Below are 19,811 nucleotides of genomic sequence, written 5' to 3' on the forward strand. Positions count from 1 at the left end.
CCAAATCAAAATTCTCACATCCCATGTTTGAAAGACCGCACGGGCAAGTATGATGATTTTATCAATACTGAGCCAGGTTTCGAGCCGTCCCGTATCCCCGGCGGACGCCACGCTTGACCTTGAACAGCCAAGGAGGAGGAGGAGGAGCAGAAGTAGAAGAAGAAGAAGGATAAGGCTGGTAATTTACGCTCTCGCGTCATATACTCTTAAAGGGTGAGCTTAAGTGTTCCCAATAATATAGTACATTGCACTGATAGGGCATCGTAGGGAAATAATGCAGCAGGAAAAAGAAGCTTCCGACGTTGCTATCGCAATTGAACTAGGGTTAACCAGACTTAAACCACAACTAATTTTTTTCACGGGGATGGAATCATTGCTAAACAGAACAATAAGATGATTGCCTGCACTTCATATTAGGAGGTGTTTCGGATTGTTCGGTGTCCTGCATTAATAATGACGTTGTAATTTTGGGTCATCTACGCAAGGCTCTGCCATAATGGTGACCATGTGAGTACACCCATAATGCTTAAACTGAGTTAGGAAACGATCTGCTGCGTGAGCTCCTTCGCTTGTGCGCGCCGAAATGATAAGATGCGCATGTTTCTTGTTATATGCCAACAAATCTCCGCGGTGGAAGTCTGGATTTTAGTAGGTTGCTAGCTGGAGCGAAAAACCCGATTTTGCTCAGGCGAACGCTAGAGGTATTATGACTATGCACTGGGAGCCAATATATTATATACTTCGACATCTGTGGATCTCCTGTTTGTTGCGTACTCGTACGTATGCTCATCTTTTCTTTTGCGATTTCACTGACTCATCTTATTCACTGACTTTTCCCCCCTTTATTCCTGCAAACCAGTGCTGCACTCTGTCAATCGGTGACGTCTCTGCCCGTCTTATGAACACATTTTGGTCTTTTATAACAGCTTACGCTAGGGATACTTCTCCGGGCAGCCCTGCTGATGGCGACCTCTTCTAACAAGCCATGAGTTCGCACCGTGACAGCTGGATGCCTTAAAAGCCTATCTTGAACCGCGTAGACATCGCCCATTGAAGGCAGGATAGCAGGAGTAAAAAATGGCGCCATCGATGTATTCGTTAAGGCTGTCCAACGAAACCTTTCTTGCTCACAGAGCGCAATATTTCCATGATCGGCCGGTTTCTTTTTGCAAGAATCCTTGAACGTATACCGTTGCGAAGTTCTTGGATATATACTTGCTTCAAAACTTGGCACAAACATACGCTGTTTTGTTGGTCTTTACAAGATTATATATATTTCAGTGTGCCACACGCCATGCTTTAAGCTACCAGAATCCGTCAGCGATATGCATGACACGAAGACGACGAGGTTGCCCTGTACTCTGTGGTAGATTATTTCGTATTGGCTTCACTTTTTATGCTATTTTACTGCGCTCACTTTAAGCCCCATGTATTTCTTCCTGCCTGTGTTATGGTCTATGCGACTTTCCTTGACCTAGAGAATTTTCTCCAGCACATCTTAACCAGCCCAGTCATGTGGTTACGTGTATAATGTTTACAGAGGCCAACAATAACAACAGCTGCAACGACCGCGCATTCGTAACCCACTGCAGTGGCACGGAATCAACGGGGATCCTTATTAAACACCTCGTTACAACACTAACTGCTGCTGATAGAAAACACCTGCAAGAGAAATAACTGCAAAAAAAGTAACATTCGGGTTTTTGTATCATTTTTAGCTCTCTGGCGATATGCACAGGGGTCAATAGGCATAGAAAAAATTGTTACTGCATTCTTTGCTATTTGTATTAGCACACTGCTCTGAATATTCCGGTGCTACTCGCTTCTCCTCCACACGCAGTACGCTCAGATCGGGTAAGAATGCTTCAGTTATGCAAGAAGAGCTACTAAAGGAGGAAGGGTATTCTTCCTGGGTCTCGTGCGCATTTAAATGCACTGTTTTTATGGATCTATGCATCGCTATGAACTAGAAATCGACACGTTCAATGAATAAATAGAAGCTGAGTAGCAATAGCTGTTTGGCTAGTTGGCGAGCAGTCATTTCAAGGAAAATGTTTGTTGGGAAGTTTTAAATAAAACACAACAGAAACACACGTTTCCTCCTCTTGGGAATGTCTTCAAGCACTCTCTAATTCCAGCCCGGAAGGTAAAGACGCAAATGAAAACAAGCTCGTGCTGTCTTAACGTTTTTTTGCTGTTGTTTAAGATCCGTTCCTTCCTGCCAATTTCCAAAGCAGGAAATGAATGAAAGCAGTTAAAGGCATTATGCTAGCTGGGAATAAATTTATGATCTGAACGCAATTCAAAGTTCTAAGATTTGTTTTTGCTTAAAACGCAGAGACAGTCACACTGCAGTGTGTTCTTTTTTTCTTGTTATCTTATTGGTACACCTCTTTGTGCACGTACAATGGAAGGAATATACAGGTTGGGAAGTTGGAAACTGGAATACAAAAATCAATTTTTTTTTAGGAGTGTGCTGAAGGATTAAGTGGATTAAGCAGCTACAGGCCTTTTTAATGCAGACTTTCGATGAGCCAAACGTTGCCGGACAGTAATTAAAGAATCTCCTATGTAGGTACGCTATGTATCAACATACGCTATATGCGATTAAGCAGACTAGTTGCAAATAATTAAATTAAGGAAAGCCGGGGCTCTTTTTCAATTTATCAGCAGTCCAATCCGGGGTGGATCAGTACTTAGGGTGCTCGGCGGCTGAACCAAATGACGCTGGTTCAATCCCGGTCATGGCTGACGCTTTTCAATGGTGGCGAAAAGCAAGGCATCCGTGAACTCAGTGCGTATTACAGAACCATGGATGGTCGAAATTTTTGAAGCTCTCTAATACCGCATCCCTGATGGCCTGTGTCGCTTTAGGACGTGAAATCGCAATACAGCGAACAAAACCAAACTAAACCAAAACTTGGGGCCTGCGTTGATGCGTATTTATGCAGCGTACGCAGGGAAAAAGAAAACACGCATATTTGGTTGTTTTTTGTTATTGAGGATAATATCTACTTGATGCCCGAAATTCAAGATGGATTTATATCGCTTTTACATTTAAACGCTAGACAAATGAACAAGCATTACCCTCGAAGCAAAAAGTGCTCTAGTTTTTCTCGACCTCTTCACAATGACGGGTAAATTAGATTCTTAGCTTTAGCTTACCATGTGGTTTCGCGCCGCACAGCCATCTTGTTTGGGACGCCTGGCCGCGAAGGTCGAGCACACAGTTGGCAATGCCTGGTGCCTTGCGGTAAGGCACCAAGCGCTGCCAATGGTCGGGGCGGTACTCACGCGCTTCACGGCTGGCGCGTCGCACCAGGAGCGCTTTCTCAAGTGGCGCTCAAGGCTGACAAGCCGAGAGGACGCAGCATCTCGCATACACGGAGACGAATGCAGTGAGTGAAGGCGCAGGACGCCCAGTGCGGCTGCACGCGGAAGAGGTGACGAAACCGCACCAAGTAGCCGCTGCATCGAGTCCCACAAAGTGCGGGGAGGAAAAAAAACCCCTGATCTTCGACAGTGAATGGGCTTGGATAACGGCTCTCTTTAAGCGCATGTAGGGTGAGGTAGCAGCCATTGAAGTGGTTAGTTTTCGATGTGCCTCGCCCAAGTAGTGTCCACCTACTGCAGTAAACATTGTAAAGTGCACTGTTGAGCCAAGGGGCGAGCCGTCGACCTCGCATTCCGATACGAACTTTATGTTTATAGTCAACCATGAGAACGCCTCTTTTCTTTATCTTCTTTTCAGTGATGTAGCTATGCGATGTAAAAACACATAATTAATAAACGTGCACAGTACACGCACCAGGAAACTGTACCCAATAATGTGCGGTCGTACTAAGGACGATAAGGAAATCAGTTTTGTCCCGTCGTGCATGTTCGCGACCACCTGGATAAAATCAAATGCACAATGAGGGCGCGCTTGGAAGAAACATGGTTAGGGACATTCACACGACAAACAGAGGTTCTGTACATAAGAGAAAGCAGTTAGACATCACGCAGGAAGCACTCCACATCAGCAGGTATTAAGAAAGCGAGAGAGAACACTCACCGTTTATGAAACGGCGTATTAAGGAAACGAACACTCACGTTTAGGAAACATGTTTAATAGATTTGGGCTGTTTGTCAATGGGAAATTTAGTGGAATCGTGTTATGGCTGATAACTGTGTTCACAGGCGTGATGAGCTACGCGGATGAGCGAACTACGTCACAGAGAGAGTATAGCGTTGAGAGCCAACCAGAGCGTCGAACGAAGAAATTCTCGAGTTTAGCAAAAAAAAAAAAGATAAAAAAAGAAAAGATCAAAATATTTTGAGAAAAGAAGGATGTCGGCATCCAGGGGTTAGCTGTAGGAGACTCGACTTGCCCGTGATGGAGAGATAAATACTACCGCTGGGGATGAGCTGAGCGGTTTGGAGAGCACAGGACGAAACAATCGTTTCTGTCATGATTCGCGCCCCTAAATAACTCAAAATATAATAACCGAAAATATTGCCCTATTGAGCCCAGCTTGTAGTTGGTTTTCACCTATTGTTCGGTAACAATCAATGATGAACAGTCTATTTTCCGAACTGTCAGTCTCGAAACAGCGATGCACTCCGATCTATCCGGGATGTGACCTGCAGCCAATCTCTCGAGGTTAGCGAACTGATGCGCTGCCTCTGGTCTGGGCTAACACTGCTGGCGTCCTGGCGTTAATCTTTCGCCACCATAAAAGTGTTTTGAGCAGATGTTTACCAGTGCATGGCTGTATCCTGTTTGTGCGGGACTTTGACACATGCAGTTCCTTAGCTGACATATCCGTCGTCCTTACAGCATCCTTCCTCTCTCGTTGTCACATTTCATACTCTATGATATATATATATATATATATATATATATATATATATATATATATATATATATATATATATATATATATATATATATATATATATATATATATATATATATATATATATATATATATATATATATATATATGGTGGGGATAACCTGGCAGGTTTTGCTGGAAACTGCGCCGCCGTAGCGCCACTTAAATAATAAGCAGGGGTACACATGGCATGCACACACACACAGCCACACATTTCCGCACGTAACGCATAACTTATCTCTTGACACTTGACTCGGTACATCTTAGACCGCATTACTCTTGTCCAAGCCTCAAACAAAAATTATCGTAATAATTATCGTAATGTTTAATTTGGCTACTTCCTACTTGCATGTTCTGTACATTTCCAGTGCTGATTCGGTCTGCATCCTTGTTTTGCACGGACCCCCCTCTGTTTCCTTAGCCGCATTCTTAACCGACAATTCCTGGCTGCTCCAACAACTGCTGACCAATCATTTGCTTCCCTTTTTTTTTCTCGCTCTTTCCATTTTGTGTCAGCATTACTCATGTAGTAGTCACTGAAAATTTCCCTACTTTGCCACTTTGTCGTCATTTCTCTCAATTGCTGTTCAAGTGCTATCTTGCTGCTAGCTTCCATGCCCTCCAATGAAGACAATTCCATGTCACCTTGTACCTGTACTGGAGAAAAGCTCAACATAGGCGGTAAGAAGACGAGACAAGAGATTGTCTCGTCCTTGTTCCGCCTTTGAAGCGCTGAATTCTCTAGAATGAATGCATACCAACTCGCCCAGATTTCAGCTGGCAACATATTCAGCATTCGAAATTTCTGGCGTACAAGACAAAAATCAGTGCTTTTTCAAATACATATAGCTTCGCCCCCACTTTTACCAACTAGACTATCGTTATGCATATGTTGCCGAAGGTGTGGGAGCATTTGCGTTTTGAAGAAGTTCGTATGTGGTGTTTCGAAAAAGAAGTTGGAGTCAGCGCCTGTTCTGTAGGTCCATTTGTGAGTGTTTATTTGTTAGCGCTGTTAATCTTTCCTTTTATGAAGGTAGTGTGGCATCGATGGTATAAAGTCCTAGCCTGTTGCACGGTGCGTCAGTCTTTCGTGCACCGGGAGTTAAATTTTATAAGCGCCAAGCACTTTGATAGAAACGAAAAGCGTGCCACAACGGTGCAACAACACTTACAGCTGGCCGCGCTTAGAACGAGAAAGCGACAGACTTACAAAACTGGGAAATATCCTACCTAATAGCAATGACAGAGAAGTAATCTGCACAGAAGACGAAATCTTCGCAACCGGCACATTTTTAGACAAGCGAGTTAACTTCTTGTCATTCCCGGGATCACTATCACAGGCAGCGTGACAAAGAGAATGTCTCTTTCAGATGCTGCAACAGATGAGTTTCTGCATCCGTATGTGATTGAACAGGCGTGTTTCCCGTTTCTAACACCCATACCTACGTGAACTAGCAGCAGAGGGCGTCATTGTGGGACGTCTTGAAAACTTTTGTTGACGTTTCTTTCACATTTCTGATAAAACAAATGTTTCTTCCATCGCCCAGAGATAACATTCATGACATTTACATGACGACCGAGCATCGTTCAAAAATATGGCTAGCAAAATGCGCTGCTGGGCATTAAATACAGCAGGCTATGAGACCCAATAGCTTTTACTGCTATAGACTTGCGAGAAGTAAGCAACCGAAATTGGTGCTACATTTCAGCCTATGCTTTTGACAGTCACAGGAGAGCCGAGTGAGCTACGTTACATACGAGGTATTGCCTTGCATAGCAATAAGTGTCACATTTTGTATGGAGACTGCGCCCCTGTGCAAACCAGCAGTTTCTTTATCTCTAGCGATCGCATACCTATTTTTTTTTTCTTAAAGAAAGCACGGTAGACCAGCTTGCAGCAATGAAAGAAAGCGTGAGAAACTACCTAGAAAAAATAAAACCAAAGTATACACGTTGGCACTGGTACAGATTGCAAGAGAGTGTGCTTTTGATGGGCCTCCTTTGCCAAGTTGCGAGATAAGTACTGATTTACTTTATTTATTTTTAATACTGCGAACTTCAGGCCTTCTGTTCAAGATGAGAAAAAACGAATGCAACATAAACCACTCGTAACATAAATTGACTGTAGGACGAGGTTTGAGAGGTTCAGGAACGTTTTGAGAGCGAGAGAGAAAGAGAGAGGAGAGAGAGAGACTCTTAATAAAAACAGAATGAGATTTATAAAAGCGAGTTGGCTGGCTAGTTGGTTTTGCATGGTGAAGGAACAGCGCAAAAAACGGGGCCCAGTGACACGAGGAAGCACAAACACAACGCGCTGACTATCTGAGTTGATAGTCAGCGCCTTGTGTTTGTGCTTCCTCGTAGCACTGTTTAACTTCCCTTGCGCTGTTCCTTCACCAAGAGAATGGCTGGTTTTGAGCCCTATTTGGGCCTACATAAAGTCATTGATTTGCAAAGAATGGAATGGACAATGGGCAGGTAAACACAACAAAGAGGAAAGGGTAAACAGAGAATAATTTTAAATTAACAATGAAGGCGTGCTGAATGATCTTCAGGTAAGTTGCTGCAATCGTAAATGGTTTGGCGAAAATAGTAAAAAAAAAATATAGTTGCTAGTTCTGAGCAAAGGCATAGAGTGGATGTAATAATGGCGCTTCGTACGAGGGCAAAGTAGTCTTATGAAGTGAGCAGGTTAAATAATGAATTTCTTGTAAACAATGGAGTGCATTAATGACAAGCGGGACATTTTTTGCCTTAGCGGATGTTGCTTCTCGACGTTAAACAGACCAAACCAAACCGAACAAACCCAAACCACACGTTTAGCTGTGTATAGAGAAACATAATACCAGTCATTTGAGCAGTTAGTGAATCGGTGCGATGAATATTATTATGCTTTGTTAACTTGCCTGCTAGTAAGTCTTTTCAGCGCTCCCAGCTTCAGAGGGACGCAAGCATATGCGTAGAGTCTGATGGCGCCACAAGGCTTCTATATTTTATTACGTCACGATCATAATAGCGGATGAATTTCTTTAGGTAACAATTTGACCTGAAATAAAGTTATTTATCTATCGGCATTTATCGCTCTGTTGTCATAAGCTCACGAAAATTGTTTGGAGTACCAACTGAGTGGAATGTTGGTGCGATGAATATTATTATGCTTTGTTAACTTGCCTGCTAGTAAGTCTTTTCAGCGCTCCCAGCTTCAGAGGGACGCAAGCATATGCGTAGAGTCTGATGGCGCCACAAGGCTTCTATATTTTATTACGTCACGATCATAATAGCGGATGAATTTCTTTAGGTAATAATTTGACCTGAAATAAAGTTATTTATCTATCGGCATTTATCGCTCTGTTGTCATAAGCTCACGAAAATTGTTTGGAGTACCAACTGAGTGGAATGTTACTTCCCTGGCTTAGCTGTACCTGAGGAGACAGCTTATTTACTTCGGCTGGTATTGTGGCATAAAACCGTATTGAAAACAGCGCATGAACAGCAGACAGAAGTTAGCAGCGCTTTACCCAGTCTACTTCTTGACGCACTATTCATGTAATGCTTCCATTTCCTACACACTATTCCTACCTCTCCATGGGCATATACCTTGACCTCTCTTCAAGCTGAAAAGGGAACTGCTTTCGCACTATTTCAAAACTGCTGCAGATCAACCTACACGGGCCGCTGATGTCAGCACAGAGGAAAACTGCTGCTGCGCTCATTCCACAAAAAAGTCAGCGATAAACGCACCGTAGTGTCCTCAGGCTTGAAATCTCAGTGGTTTTAAAATGTGCAGATTCCGTCACAGCGTGCCTTCCTTTCCGATAAGCGGCCTAGTTGAACGCCGTATCGTTGTTAAACTTCAGGGTTTTCTTTTTTTTTTCTTTGTCATATTTAAGTGCTTGCTCTGCTGGATACCACATGTCTATCCTGCCATAGATATGCTCGTGACGAGGACCGGTCAGACACAGAGATTCCTGCTTTTAAGCGGAGTGGGAACCATATTACTAGCGTTTTAAAAATTTAAGTGCTAAAAGCTCATACGGGAGTATGGTTGAAAGTTGGGCGAGTTGAATCTGGTTCATTTCGAAGGTAGCGCAAAAAACGAGGACCAAGAGTAGAAGGACACAACACGAGCGCTTTTTCACCACATAAGTATTAGGGTGGCCAGCGAGGTTGGACTGGAAAGTTGGGAGTTAAAATACTCCCAACTTTCCAGTCCAGCCTCGCTGGCCACCCTAATAGTAATTTTTGTGGTGAAAAAGCGCTCGTGTTGTGTCCTTCTACTCTTGGTCCTCGTTTTTCGCACTACCTTCAAAATAAACTCATACAGAACCCTTGTTCGAAATGCAGCAGTCCAGAATAGGATAGCCTGCCTAGCCGACTGACTTCTTACTAGTATCGTGGCATACATATGGTCGAGCTCGTCGTCGTAAGCTCACTTCATCTGGTGGGAAATTATATGGATCATTATGAAATAGCGATTATGTGCAACGCCATGCTCACGCTATTTCCTACTTTTTTTTTTTTTGTTCTTTAAACTTCCGTCCGCCTGCACATATATCCTTTCATGCTGTGATGGTTTTCCCCACATCGTCTTATTGGCGTTTAATTTGGTTTGCAAAGTTAATGGTTTCCAAAGTAAAACGCTTAATATATTCAGCGCATAGTGCACTATAGATAACACTAAAACGCTTGTCCCATCGCTGCGAGCCTCTGATGTTCGTCAACTCTCCGCACCCTACATTTAAGTGCGCACGCAGTATGCATATCATGTTCAACATCAATTTCCTGGTACTCACAAAGCTCAAGTACGCTACGCATTGCATTCCCTTGGTGACCTTATATAGGGTTTCTTGCAAAACTGCATTACGAAACGAAGAGAAGGCGGCTGAACACAAGTGCTGATATGGAAGAAGACGTTTTCAGTCGAGAGCTGAATTTGAATCAACGCAAGCAATTGGACGCACTTGAAACATCTAGTGGCGTAAAAGCATCCGTCAGGCGATCTGTGCAAATCATTAACAATAGCTGCAGACTTCTTAATATATATATATATGTAACTGCTCAGCCAATCCAGACGCTAACTGCAATCCCTCCCTTAGCAGTCGCAGAAAATAGTGGACAGGCAAATGTTTCGCCATGGTATAGGTGACCATCAGAAATTAGTCATTCCCCAGTAGGGTCGTCGAGAACAGAATTTCTGCCTTTTTTTTCCAGTATTACGATTATTCAGCCACCGCCGCAGCCAGCAGCGCTGTGCGCAGTGCAGGAATTATTCAATTTTAAATATCAGTATTGAAATGATCGGGTGCGGTGGAGTAGTTAAATCTGAAAGTATAAAGGGAGTATCCTGCCGCGTCATTAGTGTCGAAGTGGGACTAGTTGGTAGTTGGCCATCGTGCAGAACAGTGCAAAACAAGTGACACACTGATGGGAAGCAGAAGAAAGTGCTTGACCTGTTTTTTTTTTTGTGTGTATTCTTTTATTGCATGCTTTATTATATGCCGTGGCATATAATTATTGGTGAGACTAGCCAAAATCACTTACTCTGACGCCATGAGGCTTAACAAGCTTAAGCTGAACACCACCAAAACCTACCTTGAAAGAAGCGGCTATTCGATTATAGGCCTCCTAGAAATGTATCTTGTAAAGTAATGCGAAGTAATAGTTAATGTGATGTAATAGTAATGTGAAATAATGTGAAGTAATAGCGCGCTTGCAACTTCCTGCATACACGCCAAGAATAAGCAATACTCTGCCACTATCTTTTCTAAATCATGAGGTACATAGTGGCATGCAGTTAGGTTGCAGACAAAGCTGATATATATGTCAAGAGCAATTTCCTCGCACCACGTTCTCCGGAATTATAGGCAAGGTGCTGGGCACAAAATTTGAAACATCTTATATCAGGGGAACAAGCAGTTATATCTACAAACGACTGAAGTCACAGCACAGCGGTGACAAGAAAAACTGACGCAGCGTCAGGTGGTATCGCTGAGCACGTGTGGGCAATGGGATGAGATACAGATTGAGAAAAATGGGGCCATTGTGACAGTTACGATCATGACTATGACCAATGAAAATTGTCTTGCTTTTTTTTTTGCACAACTGCTTTTTCTCATTAGGGTGGCAGTAAACAAAATTTCCGGAGTCCTCCACTACGGCGTCTCTCATAGCCTGAGTTGCTTTGGGACGTTAAACCCCACAAACCAAACCAAACCAAACCAAACCAAACCAAACCAAACCAAACCAAACCAATGTTCGTTTATGAAGATTTCATTTGTATTTACTGTAATTAGGACGGAAACACGCTTCGTGACTACTGCCACAAGATGCTAACGACGATCGGTACTTACGGGAGACTACAAGGGGTTCAAGCTAAAGATAACAGCGCTTTTAAAAGACAAAGGAGTGTCCCAGCATTGTGAAGTCAACTAAGGGCTGTTGAGAGCCCAGTGGCCCAGTCTTATTATTTCTGTCATTTTCGGAAGGTAATTATCGAAGGCGACTCAGTTATCGCTTTAATGGTTTGCTTCAGGAGCAATGTGTTAGTGCAGAAGTTGCAGGTCATCTTGAAAAACAGCTGGCTGAAATGTTAGCACCAATGCATCGTTTACTAAAGTCTTTAGTTTTTAGTCTCCCTGTTGCGGCTTTTCCATGTCTACTTCCGGTTCTTCCGTTTGCTTAAGAGGGTATCCATAAGTCTTAAGTTATTGCGCTCTGCAATCGCAACTATAGTAATTACCCCCCTGCTATAAACCAGTGTCATAGCCAACCCCTGCCTGGTCTCCAGGCCGCTTTTTCCCTACCTTGGCATTGAAGTCGCTCATTAGTACAGTAGACTACGTCTTTACTTCCCCCATTGCCGATTCCACATCTTCGCAGTTGCTTTCGACTGCATTGTCATTATGACTACATGTAGGCGCGTAGGCCCGCACAATCGTTTGTTTACACAGCTTATTAAGCTTAACTACAATGCCTGTCACTCTCTCATATAATGCTATAGAATTCATCTATAACCAGCTATGTCCTTATTGACAGGAACCCTACTCCTAGTTCTCGTCTATCCGGTAAACGATAACACAGTACATGCCCGACCGTCAGTACAGTATATGGCTCATTTGGCTCCCTAGCCTCACTAAGCCGTATGATATCCCGTTTCATGCCTGCTACTGCTAGTTCCTTCATGCCTGCTAGTTCCTCAAAGAGCACTGCTATGCTAGCCTCACTAGCCAGGGTTCTGGTCTTAAACGTTGTCATGGCCAGTTTCCAATGGCGGCCTGTTCAGAGACAAATTCTTACCACCATTTACAGCGTTACAGGTCTGACCGCCGCCGTGGTCATTTTCTCCGCAGCCTCTGAGGACTGAGGGCCAGGGATTTGTTGGAGTATTCATTGGAGGTTGCGAACATTTACAACATCAGGGTGGCCAAATCCTGCTCTGGGGAGACAGTGCGTTTCCGGAGCTGTTCACCGGCATTAGGTAGCAACCCAAACTTTTTTATGCACTACCATCAAAACGCGGATTTGCCTTAAAAAAAAAATAAAATCCGGTTGAGACTTGCGTGGCATTGAAAGCTATGTTCTGTCTCTATGGCATGGCTGCACTAAATAGCTTGCATTCGTTCTACTCTCAACCGAACGTTTCCGTTCGATGGTCTGAGTTTGAGAGCTACCTTGCGCGTAAAGCCCTGGATTTTAGAACAGACTATCTTGCAAATCTCACCTTTACAGAAGGGATAAAGTTAGACATAGCTGAAGTGCACCACAGCATACAGGACAATTTCTTTTACGTTTAAAAAATTGAGACGTTCGACGCTGTCGAACATGAGTATCGAGCATTAGTTGACCTCTCTTATGACGAAGATGTATATATATTCGTGATAACCTAGATGACGTGTTATTTATATTCGAAGTTACGTGGTATGCATGCATATCCGTTATGACTGAGGTTTGTAATATTCGAGACCACGTAGTACGCAGAAATCTTCACGTAGATTACGGTACATCGTTAAAGGGAACAGGAGACCGCGTGGCTGCCGTTCATTAGAAAACACTCCCGAAAGAGCCGTCTACAAACGATCGCACAAGGTGTGTCGGGGACAAAAACGGACAAAAACCAGATCAGAAGGACGTGCCAGGAGACGGCTGTTTTGTTCCCCTGATCGCCGGCCAAGCGGCCACTCGCGGGTGTGTGTGTTTGTGCGCGCTTGTGTGTGTGTGTATGTTTACGCGCCGCAGTGCCCTTTTCGGAAATGGCACGGCTGCTTCTTGCCTCTGCCGGCCAGTCGACCAACGGCTCGTCGCCCCTCAAAGCGTCCCGATCCACTGGCGCCGTTGAGGGCACAGCGATGGGCCTAACAAGACTCGGACGCCCGCCTGCCCTGAAATCCGAGCTTACTAGGGGGCTGCGGACCAGCACCGGGGACGCGAGGAGTGAGTGAGGAGGATTCCTCTGTTACCGACACCGCCGAACGAGCGCCGCGACTGCCAGGCTCCAAGGGCCCACGCAAGCGTGGGGCCCCCCTAAAAAAAAAGGGAAAGAAGGGAAGGCCTGGAGAGAGGAACACGGCCAACCGTCGTCGAAGGACAGTGGCTTGCAAGACGCCGAACGAAACGGTCGTCGGTTTGAATTTGTGTACAGTTTCTTTCATATGTAGCCATTAAATCAGTTTGTTAAGTTTCACCGGAGTTTTATTCTGTGACCAAATTATCTCAACGCAGACACGACGACCACAACGATTAATACGACTGACAAAAAGTTTGGTGCCGAAACCCGGGACTCGATCTGCCGTGGATTTGTGAGCTCAACGCTTTCTTTCAACGCTCACGTCAACGCATCCACGCCAGGGACGTCTCGGCAACGATTGGTCACAACTACCGATGTCATCGATCCGGTGAGCTTACTTATTGGCTAATTAATTTCGAAGAAAATGGAACGCCTTTTAAAGAAACGGAAGGTTTTGCGCTCGCAAGTTACAAAGGTCATCAACGAATTCAACGAGCGGCAAACGTCACTAACAACTACTGAAGCTACGTTGCTGCATGCTAGACTCAGCAAGCTAGAGCAACAACTTGATACTGTCAACACGGAAATTGAACCATTGGTACCGGAAGATGACGCAGAAAACGACTACGAGCAAGTATTTGAATATCAAGACCGGATCATAACCTGCCTCGCTGGACTAAAGCTTCAAGTTGATAGTGGTCCGTTATCAACGCAGGCTGCCGTGGAATCGGCGGGTAGTGGCATCATCAGTCAAACGGCCATGCCAGCCACTCAAACGACCACGCCAGCCCCCCAAACGGCCACATCTGGGAAGACAAGAGTGAAACTGCCGAAGATCGACCTACTGAAATTCACAGGACGGCGCTCTGACTGGCAACCCTTTTGGGAAGTGTTCGAGCAGGTAGTCGATAAAAACGAAGATTTGTCTGACATCGACAGATTTCACTACCTGCGAGCATCAGTCACGGGCGACGCGGCAGCGGCACTCGCGGGTCTTCCACTGACCGCAAGGTGCTACAACGATGCCATCCAGCTGCTCAAGAAACGGTTTGGCAACGAGGAGCTTCTTGTTCAGGAACATCTCAAGAGGCTGATCGACTTGAAGCCCGTGCGCTCATCAGACGATATCCGTGGTCTTCGCCGTCTATACGATACCTTGGCGGCACACATCAAAGGCCTCGAGACGCTCGGACAAAAGCTGGAGTCCTACAGCTCGATGCTAATTCCGATCGTGCAAAGAGCGATGCCACGTGACATCCTGTTGGACTTTAGCCGAAAGTGCGTCGTCGACACCGACAGCCTCGCCTGCGAACAGAGCTCCCTCACCGATGCGTCGTCACACGCAACTAACGAAAGCGGCCAAGGTACGGTTTCTTCCCTTTTAAAGCTACTCTCCTTTCTGAGACTAGAAGTCGAAAGTCGGGAGAATTTAAATGCATTACAATGCATGGACCTCAAGCAGCAACCTAGAGAAGAACTTAAAGGCAATTTGAGGCTGCATGGGAAAACGCATGACAGGCATGTCCGATCGGCTGCGATGCTACATCAAAACGCTACCCCATTGACCTGCTTTTTCTGCGGTTCCAACGAGCACAAAACGCAGAGCTGTGACGCCGCAAAAACTTTGGAAGAGAAGAAACAACTTCTGCGGTCGTCCGGCCGATGTTTCAAGTGCACTAAATCTGGACACCAGTCACGAGCATGCCGCGTAAGCATCCAGTGCAACAAATGTCGCAAGAAGCATGCTAGCACAATGTGCGACCCTTCGTACACCGGAAACAGGCCACCTGAGCCGAACCGCACCGTAACGAACGCGCAAGTAAGCCTCGAAACTACTACGACGGGAAACGGCTCTACTTCCAAAAAAACCGTTTTGCTGCAGACCGCAACTGCATTATGTAGTGGAGAGACTGGTAAGGCTCAGGTACGAGTTCTGTTCGACGGGGGAAGTCAGCGCTCCTACATCACAGCTGACACCTCGCGGAAACTGGGATGTACGCTTCTCGGGCATGAGAGGTTGACCGTCGGGGTGTTCGGAGGCCACCAAGCCGAACGCGAGTTCCGAAGAGTAAAGGTTACACTAAAGACTAACCGCGGAGACGATCGGGAGCTCGAAGTACTGGAAACAGATACCATCTGCGATCAACCTATTCCCTCACCACCAGAGAGAATAATGAAACGACTAAAGTCCCTTGGTTACGAACCGGCCGAATTCTCAAACAACAACGGGACAGAATGTGTTGATCTGCTTATCGGATCTGACCACATATGGGACCTTACCACAGGTAGATCGGTCAAATTAGAAAACCGACTGAGAGCAGTGGAAACATCAGCGGGCTGGACTGTTCAAGGGCCCATTGAGGACGATGCCGAGCAGACCCACTGCTTCCAAACCGTGACACTACGAACATCTGTAATCGAGAGGCAGACGACAGATATTCTGACCAAATTCTGGGATTTGGAATCGATTGGAGTAAAGGAGGTCGAGGAGAACGACGAAATCTGTCAAGCTTTAGAGTTCTTTGAGGACAACATCAAGCGAGTCGGTAACCGCTATGAGGTTGCATTGCCTTGGAAATCCGAGATTTCGCTCGAGGATAACCGAGAAATTGCTCTGAAGCGCCTCAATCAATTGGCGAACCGACTCAAAAGAGCTCCTGACCTTCTCGAAGAATACGACGCGGTGATCAGGCAGTACGGCATTCTAGACATGGCAGAACGGGTAGAAGAAAAGGCCGACCGCAACCACTGCGTTTACCACATGCCTCATCAAGCAGTGCTCCGTGATTCCAGAAAATTGAGAGTTGTATTTGACGCTTCTTCCCACGCTAAAAGTACAAGGAGCCTTAATGACAACCTTGAAACAGGACCCAACTTAACGGCAGACCTCGTCGGGCTTTTGCTCAATTTTCGCAAGTATCGAGTTGCACTTGTCGCGGACATTGAGCAGGCCTTTCTGCAAATTGGAGTGCGAGAGCAAGACAGAGACGCTCTGCGATTTTTTTGGTTCCGAGAGACTCCTCAGGCCGGTACTTCGTTGCCTCCCATTGAAACGTGGCGCATGAAGCGAGTACCGTTTGGAACCACCGCAAGCCCGTTTCTGCTCTCCGCTACCCTTCAGCACCACTTGAAAGCTTGCGAGGAAGAGTTTCCCCACACTGCCAGCCAGCTACAGCAAAGCCTTTATGTAGACGACCTACTAACCGGTGCAGATGACGAAGAAGGGGCTCTGAAGCTCTACAACGAAGCCAACGCGATCTTCCACTCCGCCTCGATGAAGTTGCACAAGTGGTCGTCGAATAACGAGAGGCTACGCCGGCTATTTGGGCAAGACGGCAGCGAAAATAAGTCTCTAGGATTCCTCTCAGGGGTGCTGAAAGTGCTGGGACTGACCTGGGACCCCATTACCGACCGCCTGACATTTGCGCCATGTGTCGCAAGCTCCAAAACAATGGAGACAGACACCAAACGTTCCATGCTGCAAACTACCGCACGGATCTATGACCCACTGGGATGGCTGTCACCCTTTATCGTACGGGCTAAGATCCTGTTTCAGCAGCTGTGGCGCCAGAACGTCGAATGGGACGATGCCCTACCAAACGACATAGCTGAAGGCTGGAAAACCTGGTATTGTGAATTGAAACATCTTCCCGAGATACAGGTACCAAGGTACTACGGAGCGGACTTCAGTGGGCCGGCTACAAAAACGCACCTGCACATCTTCGCAGACGCCAGTCCCGCGGCCTATGGGGCAGTCGCCTACCTCACCATTGCTTCGGAAGACGGCCTAACTTCAACGATTGTAATGAGCAAATCGAGGGTGGCTCCACTTAAAGAACTCACGCTAGCAAGGCTGGAGTTGATGGCATGTTTGCTTGCAACTCGATTGTGCAGCTACATAGTAAAGACTCTCGGGAAGCACCCTGATTGCGTTACTCTTTGGACCGATTCCGCGATCGCTCTCCATTGGATTCGAGGTGACACTGAGCGCTGGCAGCAGTTTGTGCGAAATCGCGTCCGTGAGATACAGCAAAGCACCGGATGCTATGAATGGAGGCACTGCCCGGGGAAAGAGAATCCTGCGGATCTCCTGACGCGTGGCGTCACAGTTTCCCGCCTTGCGACTAGTGAGATATGGTGGACGGGACCCAAGTGGCTCTGCGCACATGAAAGCGAGTGGCCAAATGGACTGGTGCAGGCAACCTTCACGGACAAGGAATTAGAGAGCAGGCAGCCAACCAAGGCACTGCCGGCCATGACATCTCAGGTGACCGCGCCTGCATTAATGAACGTTAGCAGCTACAGCTCTTTCACGAGACTGATCAGAGTCACGGCTTGGGTGCTTCGTTTCATCTTTAAGGCGGGACGACGAAGCGATGAGGCCGGACCCCTCACCCCCGAAGAGCTAGAACGGGCCGAACTATTTTGGATACGGAATGAGCAGAGAGAAGGCTTTTCAAAGGAACTGCACAGCATTCGAAATCAGAAAGCGGTGCCCAACGACTCTCCGCTCAGAAATGCTTCTCTTGTGGTGGACGAAAACGGAGTTCTGAGGATTGACGGACGGCTACAACGGAGCCACTTGAGCTATGACTCCAAACATCCTGTCGTCATACCAAAGGGAAGCCACCTAGCGAAGCTGCTTGCCCACTACTGCCACCTCAAAGTGTTGCACGGAGGGATACGCCACACGCTTACGCAGCTCAGAGAAAGATATCACGTGATCGGAGCAAGGCAGCTGGTGAAAAGAATTGTAAAAGAATGCATAGCGTGCCAGCGGTTCAACGTACAGCCGGCAAACGAAGTAACAGCACCGCTGCCAACAGACCGCATAACAGAAGCCCAACCCTTTCAGGTGACGGGCGTCGACTTTGCCGGACCACTTGTCGTCAAGGGGCTCTCGCCTACGAAGTGCTATGTAGCGCTGTTCACCTGCGCGGTGACTCGAGCCATCCATCTGGAGCTGGTTGCCGACATGTCGGCATGCTCGTTTCTGCTCGCGTTTCGCCGGTTCGCTGCCAGACGAGGACTCCCGAGCACCATCTACAGTGATAATGCCCTCACGTTCAAGAAGGTCAACAGGGATTTGGGCTGCCTCTGGGATGTGATGCGAGGTGACCCGGTACAAGATCACCTTATGAACTTGCGGGTTCAATGGAAATTTATTGTGGAACGCGGACCATGGTGGGGCGGCTTCTACGAGCGTCTTGTCGGACTAACGAAGCAAGCTTTAAAGAAGACGCTAGGAACGAGCTACTTGACGTTCGAGGAAATGTCAACTACGCTGGCTGAAGTGGAAGCGGTGCTGAACTCCCGACCACTTACTCATGTTTACACAGAGCCGAACGAACCTGAACCGCTCTGTCCCGCTATGTTTCTTACCGGAAGACGGCTGACCTCTCTTCCGGAGCTGCAAAGAAAGGAAATCTCTGCCCTGTCCTGTAACCACCTGCGACAAATGATTTCAACTCGCAACAAAGCATTGCAAGGGTTCTGGAGACGCTGGTGCACTGAGTACTTAAAGGAGCTACAGCTGACCCATTCCAAAGGAGCTCAACGGGGAAAGCAAGTTAAAATTGGAGACTTGGTCCTCCTGAAAGAAGCCCTACAGCCGCGGCAAATGTGGAAGCTGGGAATAATTGAAAAAGCATTCACGGGAAGAGACAACCGAACAAGAGCTTTTGAAGTCCGACTGCCAGGGGGGACCAGACTTCGCCGTCCAATTCAGTTGCTCTACCCTCTGGAACTCTCCGACTAACAAATGACTTCGTCATTTCGCGGGGGAATGTGTCGGGGACAAAAACGGACAAAAACCAGATCAGAAGGACGTGCCAGGAGACGGCTGTTTTGTTCCCCTGATCGCCGGCCAAGCGGCCACTCGCGGGTGTGTGTGTTTGTGCGCGCTTGTGTGTGTGTGTATGTTTACGCGCCGCAGTGCCCTTTTCGGAAATGGCACGGCTGCTTCTTGCCTCTGCCGGCCAGTCGACCAACGGCTCGTCGCCCCTCAAAGCGTCCCGATCCACTGGCGCCGTTGAGGGCACATCGATGGGCCTAACAAGACTCGGACGCCCGCCTGCCCTGAAATCCGAGCTTACTAGGGGGCTGCGGACCAGCACCGGGGACGCGAGGAGTGAGTGAGGAGGATTCCTCTGTTACCGACACCGCCGAACGAGCGCCGCGACTGCCAGGCTCCAAGGGCCCACGCAAGCGTGGGGCCCCCCTAAAAAAAAAGGGAAAGAAGGGAAGGCCTGGAGAGAGGAACACGGCCAACCGTCGTCGAAGGACAGTGGCTTGCAAGACGCCGAACGAAACGGTCTTCAGTTTGAATTTGTGTACAGTTTCTTTCATATGTAGCCATTAAATCAGTTTGTTAAGTTTCACCGGAGTTTTATTCTGTGACCAAATTATCTCAACGCAGACACGACGACCAC

At 46.8% G+C, this 19,811-nt stretch overlaps 1 protein-coding gene across 1 annotated transcript; it reads left to right on the top strand.

Annotated features, from left to right (window-relative positions):
- The first annotated feature begins 13,804 nt into the window (after positions 1–13,804).
- On the top strand, positions 13,805–19,138 carry LOC146185816 (uncharacterized). The gene has a single exon (XM_084607919.1). It carries the CDS (start codon positions 13,805–13,807, stop codon positions 19,136–19,138), a length of 5,334 nt encoding a protein of 1,777 aa, XP_084464045.1.
- Positions 19,139–19,811: the final 673 nt, after the last annotated feature.

This window comes from Amblyomma maculatum, chromosome 6, assembly GCF_055883805.1.
Source record: "Amblyomma maculatum isolate TAMU_Amacu chromosome 6, ASM5588380v1, whole genome shotgun sequence".
Classification (NCBI taxonomy): Eukaryota; Metazoa; Arthropoda; class Arachnida; order Ixodida; family Ixodidae; genus Amblyomma; species Amblyomma maculatum.

Bases quoted from the DNA above. Each gene is read 5' to 3' on its own strand.
- LOC146185816 (XM_084607919.1), top strand. From the start codon at position 13,805: ATGGAACGCCTTTTAAAGAAACGGAAGGTTTTGCGCTCGCAAGTTACA.